Source organism: Temnothorax nylanderi, unplaced genomic scaffold (genome assembly GCF_030848795.1).
Source record: "Temnothorax nylanderi isolate EJ_2023f unplaced genomic scaffold, tnyl_v1.0 TNYL_tig0033_pilon, whole genome shotgun sequence".
Taxonomy (NCBI): Eukaryota; Metazoa; Arthropoda; class Insecta; order Hymenoptera; family Formicidae; genus Temnothorax; species Temnothorax nylanderi.
Window position 1 is genome coordinate 194,986 of NW_027249095.1, and position 12,136 is coordinate 207,121.

Here is a 12,136-nt window from a genome sequence, read left to right on the forward strand (position 1 = left end):
CTGGATAAAGCAGATGCAAATAAAAATTGCATTTTAAGAAAAATTCATTTAAGACTTTTATACCTTATATTCACAATTTTTTAAATAAAACTATTTTATGCTAAAATTAAAGAATTGCCTTAAAAATAATGATTATAGAAATGTATCATTTTTTTCAATATGTGATTTTTTGCTTATTCACCATTTTTTTCGACCTTTGTATGCTTTATTATCATAAATTATTGTATGTGATCATAAAATAAAAAATTCTGATCGCATTATTTAAAAACCCAATCACGTATGTAGCACATTTTGCACATGTTGCTTAAAATTAAATGTGATATATAAAAAAGAATAGAACAGCAGATGTTCTGCAAATAGTCACACGTCAACAATGTGTCAGAGTGATCACATTTTCAAATTTAACGACAGTCAATGTTTCCACATCGACAAATATCATGTGCTAGTTCCAGTATTAAATTATTTATATGTATATAATCTTTTTACAAAAAGTAACGGTAACGGTAACGAGTTACTTTTTTGGAGTAACGTTTCCAACTCTGAGTATAATAATAACTACAAGAATTTTATTAAAAATCAATTTTTGTTGTTTAAATTTCATGATAGCAGTTTGCACTTTCTAACCACTTAATATTATTTGTGGCTCGTAATATATGGGTTTTTTCTATGATATATGGGTCTTTTCTAACGTAAATTGAAATTACGCGTACCATGGTGAGAGAGACGGGAGATCAATACTCTACATAACTGTATGTATGTAACTAGCATCTTTGTTGTTAAATTTTTTTTTAATTCTAGGCTTTCAATTTGAAAATCTTACTGATTGAATCTGATTGTTATAAATTTAATAAATAAATGTATTTTTTTATTCACAATTTCTAGAATTCTTCTTAAGATATTTTCCTTGAAAAAATTAAAGCTATCTAGTAAAGTAACTGTTTCAATGTTTAAAATTTTCTTAAAGATTTATTGCGGTTAGTTTTCGCGGTAAAAATAATGTATATGTAAATCACTAATCTCTTTATCTTTTTCTCTCTTTCTTTCCGTATAACTTTCGGATTTGAAATTCTTCCGCAATTAAAAGAATTCAACATCATCCACTCATTAAAGCAACGCAGAAATCTTTTTATTACATTCTAGAGTGCCAAAAGTTACGATAGTTTAATCGATTCGATTTGTCAGTAAATGAACATCCGTCTTACTCCTTAATCCGTTAATTAAATAAAGTAAAAGTTTTTTTGTTCCCGTTGAGATATCTGTTACGTTCCTCGGTTTCATAACCGACAACAACGCGAATAAAACAGAAAGATAATTGCTTCTATGAATGAAGACTTTCCATTTTTATCCCGTATTTTCCGTGCAACCGCAAAAATTATGAAACGGAAAAAATATGTTCCACTTTCACGCAATGCATAAAAAAAAACACTTCTAATCTATATATTTTTTCCAGTACCTGAGATACACGAGCTGTGAATTATTATTTGACGAAAATAACAATTAATGAAAATAAAGTATATCTCTTATATCGCATGATTAAAATCAATCGATATTCTTGATCGTAGTGTCGCGCAAAATAATATTCCAGTTTTGCATTTAATCTTATCACATTTTCGTATAGATCGTGTTTATCTTGCACATGACAGAATAAAACTCAATCATTCCGATCTGTCACTATCGGTTTTTCCAATGGATTTTGAACACGCATGATTATATGGAGGGGTAAAAACCACAGTGGTGTAACTCAAATATTTTAAAAAATTTGACTTACACCACTGTGGTTTTTACCCCTCCATAGCACTTTTCTTGTGATTAAGATTCCATAAAATATCTTCAACGTTATGTATTCGTTCAACATACATGTCATCGCTATTCAAAGATAACGCGTAATCTTCGGACGAGAAAAGCGGAAAGAAGCTTGGATTATCGTCACGTTGCATTGAACGGACAGCTTTATTATGGAGCACGGTCCTTTCAGTAGAACGCATTCACGCATGGATGGACATTTGAAGATTTGTCACGGTTCTTGCAATCTCTTTTCTGACTTCAATTAAAAAATAGATAGAATTTCAAAAATTCGATCGGGTAATAGCTGCGTCGTTTTGCGACGTACTTGTGATAAAAGCGACTCTTTTTGAGACTTTCCTATAAAATGCTGCAACTGGAACATTTTGCAGCGCGCTCACATGGCTTTGTACAAATAAGCTTTATACTCAATAAGAAAGCACGAAAGAGCTTTTTAAATCTCAGTTAATTTGTAAAGAGTATGCGATAGGCATTGATAAATATCTTTATAAAATTCTTTTATAGAAAGATTTATCTAATATATAAAAATTTGGTTAATTAAGATAAATGCGATTAAGATATTTTAATCGTAGATTAGCTTTTTTTTATCAAGATAAGGGTCTCTTGAAATGAACCGAAAAACCAGGTTTCGTTGTGCATTTATATCGTTGAGTGTTAATTTTCTGACTGAATTATGGATGATTTTAAATAACCGAATAATACTGCATGCGATCCTTTTTGGAATAATTGGGGTCATTAATGACGATGGGGTGCGCGCTTTTCTCTTCGTAAAAATATATTTTTCCTTTTGCATTAGCCAGGTCAACGATGTAATAATTGCCTTAGGAAACAATTTGACAAATGCAGAGCAGAATGAATTACGAGAAAATTCAATAATCTCATATACTCTTTTAATCTTGTTGTTTGCGTATGTATATGCAACAAGAATTACAATTTCAAATTGCGTTTGTTACTTATTCCTTTATCGAATTTTCCTCTTTTATGTTGCGACACATGTTATACGCTTGTTCCGAAAAAATCTCTTATTTAGAATATTATTTATTTTATAAAATTAATTTTGTGTTAATAAACATTTAATTAAATTTTATATTTCACAATTAATGTATGTAAAGTTTCACGAACAAAAGATTTATTGTTTATTTTATAAAATAGTAAAGGGGTCATTTTTTTAATGTATTTACAATTAATAAAACAAAAAACTTGAAGAGCTGTAAAGGACAAAGTTTCTGTTATCTATTTGCTAACTTAATTTAAAAAATACTGACATTTTTAATGTTTTATATTTCCAGAATTAATAATAGCGTTTTGATATTGAAAATATCAATTTCAAATTGTTTGAAAAATCCGTACATAAAACGAGTTTAAATCGGTGAATTCAGTAAATAATCGATGGTAACACAAAATGTTACGTTTATAATGGTAGTGTAAAATATATTTAGAAAAAGATTAATTCATCTTGCAGTTAATAAACGCGCGTTTACGAGCTGCACAATAAACTAGTAAAATAATGACAAATTCAGTACCTATATTGTATTTCTTTTTGCAACTTCTCGCTTTTTGAAAGTGAAGTGAAGTAGGTTTGCGAAATACGCTGTATAATTAATTAATATTAATTGTTATCCAAGTGTATCCTCATTAGCGACTTGTACGTTCCACCCGTTCTGTCCTACGAAGAAGAAGAAAGAACTCAAGTTTTTTTTATAATTTAATGCGCACGTATATATCTCGAAGGTCTTTGTCACGGAACTACAAGAAAAGAAACTGGAACTCAAGGAATGAATACGAAAGAAATAAAAATGTTATTTTTCACGCTTGATGTTGCAATCAGTATAAAGAATTCCATTTGAGAAGCAGAAGATACTAAATTCAAGATTGTCGCGGAAACAAATTCTACAAATTGAAGGTTTTGATACGTTTGATTCCTCTAAATATATGATTATCTGAATTCAATGAAGCAACACACATGTGTTACAATAAAAAATTGCTTCAATTTTACGCATGCAATTTTCAAATATTTTATTAAATAAAAATTATCTAACTAAAAATGGATATTACGTTGTGTCTGATGTAATTCAATTATTACGCAGAGATATCAGCATGGTACTGCAACAAACACGCATGTCCCGTTATCGGCCGACTGACTTTAGCCCTTTATCGACTCGCACTTCAACCAATGACATCCTATCGCACGTCCTTGTCGTCCCAATCTCGCATTCGGAAGAGATAATCCTATTTCCGGTCGATCCGCTCCGCTCGCTTACAGGATTGAACGATCACATTTGCCTTGTAAGCGTAGCCCTGTCACCTCGTATCTCTCTGTTACGCTTTCCGCATAACATCGTGCGAGCACGTAATAAGCACGAAACAAGTACAATTACGGTACCGTTGGCTCATATGTGCATCCTTTTACATGGCACATGTGCGTCAAGCTGCGTATTACATAGAAGGAAAGGATGAGTTTGACGAATGCGCGTTTCGTATGCATGGTGCTGTGTGCGCCATAGCCTCGGCCGCATATTCTGTCACAAATCCACAGTTATACAGATTTTCAAGGACACAAGAAGCGCCATTATTCCCTGCGCTGCTGAATTTTTGTTCCAAATGAAAAAAATGTTCGAAATTGTTAATTTTAATAGATCTCGCGAGAGAGATAGAGAGATAGATAGATAGAGAGAGAGAAAGAGACAGAGAGATTTGTTCAGTTTTAGTTTTTTATTTTATATTTTCTTACATTTATTGAATATCTTTGTAGATATAAAATAATAGCAATAAATGAATTAATAAAGTTTTATTTACTGTATGCATTTTCTGAAAAATTTATTATTTTTAATTATGTTTTAAATGTAGATATTATAATATGTTATAACATCTACATTATATGTGTAATTTATAATTTACAAACTAAAAAATTATACATGTTATATTCCTTCATGATTTTGTTAAAATTGATCAGAATTTAGATAGAAACTGGCTCAATAGGTCAGGCACTCTCCATCTGTCCCCCATCTGTCCATCTATTCGCACAATTAATGGCTCGACTTAACTCAATGCTATCAATTGCAGACGGATAATTAAATCCATGGTAGCGCTCGACCTTGTTTATTGGTACGTCTCGTATTGAGTTGTAAAAATTCCGGATTTTTCTGTCGACACGTGGCATGTCACAATTTACACTAAAAGTCGTCAACCGTATAAGCGCTATATTTCGCCTGCTATATAATCCTGCGATTCTATAAAATTCATCGCAAAACGGAAATACGAGAATGCGTCCTATACATATATCGCAAACACATTGTAGTACTATCGGGGTACGATAAAACATTTTTATCTTCCAATTCGTTTCAGGATGCCCCTATAAATCCGTAAAACTCTCGTCTCTTTCAACACCTGGACGAATTTATTTGTATGGTGGGTGTACGCAATCGTGTGATCAGATATCATAATCAATACATAAAAATTGGATACTATACTGAGATAATAGCAAGAAATCGTGTGTGCCATATTCTTTAATTTATTTTTACGTTACGTAAATATTGTAAGCCAGAAATGGAAATGTCATAACAATATCGTCAAAATAACGTTTGAATTTCCATTTTCTACAGCGCAAGATCTGCGTGTTTATTATGTAACGTTACATAATGTTATAAAGGATATAATGTTTAATGTATATATAGTATTCCTCTCTCTTTATATGGTATTATATCAAATTCCTCAAGTTTAGTTTTAATAGAGAAGTACTCTTAGGGCCGATTGTTCCAACTTGTTGGTAAGCTAACTAATAGTTAAATCATATGTCTATCTTTGTCTAATGTAAAGGATAAACAAAGACATACCTATATATGATTTAACTATTAGTTAGTTTACCAACTGGTTGGAACAACCGGCCCTTAATAAGGTAAATAAATTGTTTTAATTTTTTATTTTTATCTTCAAGTTTTTAGTGAACTTCTTTTATTAAAATATTTTAAGATATAGTAGATAATATTTGTAATTGTTTAATAATTATTTTACATTATATGATTTATTATTATGATTATAATAACCTGGGATTAAATTAAATTGGAAAAGATGAACACGTTTTTCTCTCAACGGTCACTTTACCGCACTTTTACCAGTTTTATAATACCCTTGAAGATTATATTTTATTCCGCTGTATTATCATGAAAAAGACCGAGGCTACACTGCAAATCCAAGTGTGTTATTTTTACACGTCTAAAACGTCTAACAATGACACATTTGACTGAAGCTCTTTTTTACATGTTTCTTCATGTGTTAAATCACGTCATATAATCGTTTAATCGTATTAAATTAAAAGTTAATACATTCAATCGTGTTAAATGACGTGATTTAAAACGGAAAGAAATGTGTAAGAAGAGCTTCAGCTAAAATAACTTGGACTTGTAGTGTAGTGGGTATTTCTTTCACATAAATTCGACTTTTCAGATCTCCCCGCTGTATTATCGAGCTGCCTGATCTTCGTATATTATATTTTTCCCGTATATTATATTTTCTTTTTAAAACGAAACTGGAACGTTAAACTGGATGACTTTATTATTCTCACAGCCGTTTCACGTACATATTTTCTTCACAAAATAGAATCCAGCATAAAAAATTCAAAAAGTAGCTTTTTATATTAGAAACTGAATTTTAGTCAATAGGTGTAGGTTTGGTAACTGTAGGTTTTTTGTAGGTACTAGAAAGTTAAAAAATATTGCGATATAAGTATACTTATATCGTTAATCACTTCAAGTAAAACAAGAATTAATCTTAAGATATTAATAAAAGCCAGCGGACAATAGTTTAAAAAATTGTGAAGAAATCATAATACTTGATAAATAACAATTTGAAAATTTCAACTAATATTTGATATTTGTTAAGATAATTAATTGCGTTAAAACAATGCATATGATTGATTGTTCTTTTTCGCCCATTCTAATGTATTAGTATTCTTTTTGTATGAATGTACGAATTTTATTCTGACATGCTGTTTTTGTGCAACATAAATATTTTACTAGCAATAAATATCATACACGGTATCCGACGGTATCATGGCGTACAACTTGTTAAATAAAGAAAGTTTCTGTCTAATAACTTAGCACCTCGTGCGCATACTTGATAACTAATTCTTGTCTTGCCACGTGGTTACATAGAGTTTATAAACTACAAATTTTATGATGCTTTACTCCAACAACTATTTTGAAAAGAAATTAAGGACAAGATTAAAGAGAGATGAGGGAGAGAGAGAGAGAGAGAGAGAATTTTTCTTCTACTCAATCTTTTTAAATATAAAGTTTAAAACTTAAAGTTAAAATGAAGAACCTGAGACGTATGCACTTTTCTTTCCGTAGATTACTTTAATTGATTTTTTCACAATTTCTTTAACTTACGATTTGATACCACTAACGAATAATAAATTTACTTTCTTTGTTCCAGAACTCTCAACGATCGAAATATGATCCCTTACGAGATCAGCAACAACGAAAGCTACACGAACAACGAAACTCTGCTTTACAATGTGTCATTGAGTGAAGATTACATCTTCGACAGGACTGATGTGAAAGTAATTTTCATCACTTTATACACCATCGTATTCGTCTGCTGTTTTTTCGGTAAGTTTTTCGATATTTTCGCATATTTAATTAGTTTCTAAGCAATAATTTTGATGATAACATTAAATGTACAATTATATACACACATATATCTTTTTACAGAAAGATATATTATTATCTTGTGAAAGATGTACCATTAGTTGTATTTGAAAAGATATTAATTTGTCACGTTTTAAATGCTTCCTGTTTTTACACCTATAAGAAATTTAGTTAAAATGATGAGAGTGTCTCTGCAACTTGCACGCTTCGCGCGTTGAAGGGTTAATCTCGCTGCTAATTCACGGAAGGTTTAATCAATGTCTATCTCAAACCGAAGCAAAGGATGCGGCGTTTCATGCGAAACGGGGCTGCAATTTGCGACTCCTTTTTGCTTAAATGCAGATATGTCGCTGTTGAGGCGATTTCATTTCCAGTCAGAGACGTGAACAGCCACCGTTACGGATTACCGTACGATTACGCGGAATCACCGTTAAATAGTCAATCGTTTCCGCTGCGCGAGTGTAATCAACGCGAGATATTAGTCGATCGCTTTTAAGGGAGGAAGATTCCCAGTAATTTGCCGGTCCTAAGCAGAGTCGTCGATGCATTTACGGGCCCGCGCTAAGTGTGGATGAAAATGACGTCCAATTATCCGGACAATGCCAGTTACCAGAGCAGTCTCTAAGAATTTGACCCGACACCGGCGAGATAGCTACTTCAATCTCAACGGAAATTTTACTAGAGACTCGATTGCTGGATGCTATTTAATTTGTATTTGATAATGAATATTTTAAGAGTTTGCTATTCACGATGTACCGTCACGATTTTTTATTTAAGAATATATCAATTTCTAATTTATCACTGAATTCAAAAAACATCTCGAATAACAATGAACGTCCGAAAGGACCCGACAGTTCTATTTTATACTACCGTATATACTGATGATATCTAACGAACATTACGGTGTGACTATAATTAATGGCTTTATTTTAGATTCACGATAACAACTCCGTGTGGATGTCGAGAATATCGGGATTCGATTATGATCACTGATAATTTCGAAATTGCATTTAACCCGGGAACGGGCCGGCGCCTCATTTTTTTTTAAACAGTCACCTGGGATTACTTTTACACCCCAATTAAAAGTCATTGTTATTAATTATACGTATTGTATATTTAGGATTGTTCTATAATTCATCAGTATTTGAGGACAATATGTATATATATATTTACTCAACATTTTTTCCGAAAAAAGTAATGAGAAACCAGAAAAATATTTGAAAAATGAAAGAAGCACATTAAAATTACTGTGACGTGAGCTTTATTTTTTCGAAACTGAGATATAAGTAGCCCCAGTATGCCCGTTCTCGGGTTAAAGGTGTTATCAATGATCTATGCTAAGCATCTTTTGGTGGACGATATGGAAACCTAATAAAAATACGGATGCTGTTACCACACTGTAAATATAAATGTAAATTAAAGTCGGAAGATTGACAACCGAATCTCCTCTTTCGCGTTACTCTCGATTCGATGTCAGATGATTGATGATCTTTACTTGCAACTCGATTTAGAACAATCGAGAAACACGATGCGGTTGCATGGCCATGCGCATATTAATGAAACTCAGAAACAGGATGCATAGTGAATAGACAGGCAAAATACGAAATCCAAAGTACCGAAAATAGCGTAAAATTTAGAAAATTTAGAAAAACAGAGAAATGCAGCTCCATAATTATTGAGTCTTGAACATGTTCGTGTTATAGCAATTGGGAAAAGCAGGCTCTATAAGCTGTATATATGTATATATATATATATAAACAAATGTCCCGACTGACTTATCAACGCCCAGCCTAAATCCCTAAACCTAGAAACATGAAATTCGGAAAGTATATTCCTTCCGTGACGCAAGCACTCACTAAGAAGGGATTTTTAGAACTTCGATTCCTAACGGGGTGAAAAGGGGTAAAATATGTTTTCACGGATTCCTCGATGGGCAACGCCGTTAAGCTTAAGCTAGTAGTGAAATATAACGCGCGCGATTGCTTTTGACGCGATCTGTAACGAAGTCCACGTGATACACCGTATTTCTTCCTGACCACTCGTAAATAACGTAACTGTAGTTTGCTAGATAGGGCAATAGCGAAGTTGAACGAAACGTCGATTCAATTCTTCAAACGGAGATTTCTTTCGTGGCCGGCTGGAATTTATGCTCTCAATAAATGCTAGCGTTCGATATGATCGCGGTTTCGAATAGCCCATACAAGAGATAAATTTTAACAATTCTTTTTTTAATTAAGAGATAAAAATTAAAGGTATAACGAGCTTTAGTTTTTGCTATTCTGCTTCTTGCTATTTATCAAACACATATGGATCGAATTCTTATTTTTATATTTTTCTTAACGCTGCATCTTGCCTCCATTCTTTCTCAAATATTTATTGCGCTATTGCTCACAAAAGTGTGGGTATGTATGATTTGTAAATGCATGTGTCCGCAATATATTGAGCCCAGGTACATGGATTCGCTAAGCCCCAAATGACTGCAGATCAGTCATCCCTGCGAGAAAAATTTTAACAAGATGCTGAAAAAGATTATCTCCGCGCTTCGATAACGTATAAAATATCGTATCGAGTATCTTCTCTTCAGTGAAGCCGTCAATGACTGAGATTTATTCAGAAATGTAATACTTTGTTACTAAGTCTATAAAAAGTAATTTCGTGTGATAAATTTAGAGAAGTGTTTTAGCTCAAAAAAACTCAAAGCACTCGCGATAGTATTTTCCGAGCATGTGTTCTGGTTTCGAAAACCAGAAATTCGAGACACGTGTCACACTGTTTGTGTTTACCAGATGCATCCACTGTTAAATAATTAAATATCCATCGAATTACGAACATACCGACGCGGCTATTTACTTTTCTCATTGCTGTCGTGTCCTAAAACGGATAATGCCGCCGTCGACCGTCGACTACGCGGACAATGGCTAATTAAATCGCATCAGTACGATCGCATTGAAGATGCCTCAGCAATATTTGAATTAATATTGCTTTATTAATATATTTACAATTTTTAATACAGATTACTATTGTTGATTTATCATATTTTCTTAACAAAATTAAATTTTTTAATATATATAATTTTCGTAATTTTTTTTATTATTGTTTTAAAATAATCTAGAGTTAATTTTTTCTTAGCAAATACATCGAAATATTAATAACGCTTAAATAATAAGTAATAATACTAAAGGTAACGAAGACGGAGAACATAAAGGATAATTTGAACATCAGGTAAACATGCATTATCTTTAGATCCTGATCGTTATCCATAATTATCTCAAACTTCCGTTGTGTCATCGACCAATTATTCTTGAGCTCAATTATTCCGAGCTCAATGTTCGGATCTATCATCTTGTGTGCAATCTATACTATAGCCGGAAATGCAAATACCGGTCGTTGGTGCGATAAATCCCAGACAGTGTGCGCGCGTGATCGTTACACGCTGAAATTTCAATTTGTTTTTTCCCTCTCCTCCACTCGTTTTATCCCGGTAGTGTACTGGCCAAGCGTCGATTCCTCTGGCGTCTTTTTGTTTCGTAAATCGCATGACGACGAAACGAACAAATCAAGCTGCCTCGACCGAAACGAACTTTTCTAGACTGATAGTTCCAATATCATTAAAAGAGTCAAATCAAACGGGACGTTACCCCAATCACGAGAGAAATACTATTACTTGTTCTATAAAAATAGTCCATTTGATAAATTCTTCGAGATAAATTCGAGGAATTAACCGATGCACATTGTTAAATGAAAGAAAACATACATGTATAAAATGTTCGAAATAAAAACATTTTTTATAGATGGAGTAAACAGAACAATATTTGTGTTGAAAATTGAAAAAAAATATATATAGGGGAAATGTAAATAAATATTTATGTGTTTTTAAAAGCTTTATAAATATTGTAAAATATTATAAATTGTTAATAATTGGTTTGCTACAACTGTACATTAGCGTCTATTAGTTCTCTCATTGACTTTCGTATAATGAGGGAATTTATGCGGATTATTTCTGGGGATTTATTATACAAGCTTATATGATTTACAATTCCTTTACAAAGACATGCAGTCTGCTATCAATAGAGAAAATCGAAACACGGCATGAACACAAGTTTTAACCTAATTGGCAACTCGTAAATTCAAATGGCCAATAATTGTGTAGTGACCAACAACTGCACGGTTTATTCTGTTACATGTAAAATAACACATTCCACAATAAATACCAATATAATTAAAAGGAGAAAACGTAAAAATAATATATAACAAACTTGCGATTAATTCTCGAGATAAATATGTTACATTCGCAATAAATTGTATATCTTTCGATACACTTTTAATTATTTATTATTTAATTACGCACATTACATATTATTTAATTATTAAATAATATGTATTATTTAATTACGCACATTACATATTATTTAATTATTAAATAATATGTAATGTACGTGCGTAATTAAATAATAAATGTGTTTTACTATGTATGCTCCCAAAAATACTTTTTTAAAAACCTTTGATAGATTTAATTTCAAGTAGATTTGAATATTTTTAATTTCAAATTTTAATGGCAAGAATATTCCACAAGAAGGATTGCGTTTTACTACGTATGTTCCCAAAAATACTTTTTTAAAAACCTTTGAAAGGTTTTAAAATATAATTTTAGGTAGATTTGAATATTTTTAATCTTAGATTTTTTT

General features: G+C 31.8%; 1 protein-coding gene across 2 annotated transcripts in view; it reads left to right on the forward strand.

Annotated features, from left to right (window-relative positions):
• Positions 1-12,136, forward strand: part of LOC139770786 (trissin receptor-like) — a 76,517-nt gene that overhangs the window by 40,420 nt on the left and 23,961 nt on the right. For both annotated transcript variants that reach the window (XM_071702977.1, XM_071702978.1), the window contains exon 3: positions 7,237-7,412. In XM_071702977.1, the coding sequence (XP_071559078.1) occupies positions 7,237-7,412 (176 nt within the window). The remainder of the gene's footprint in view (positions 1-7,236; positions 7,413-12,136) is intronic.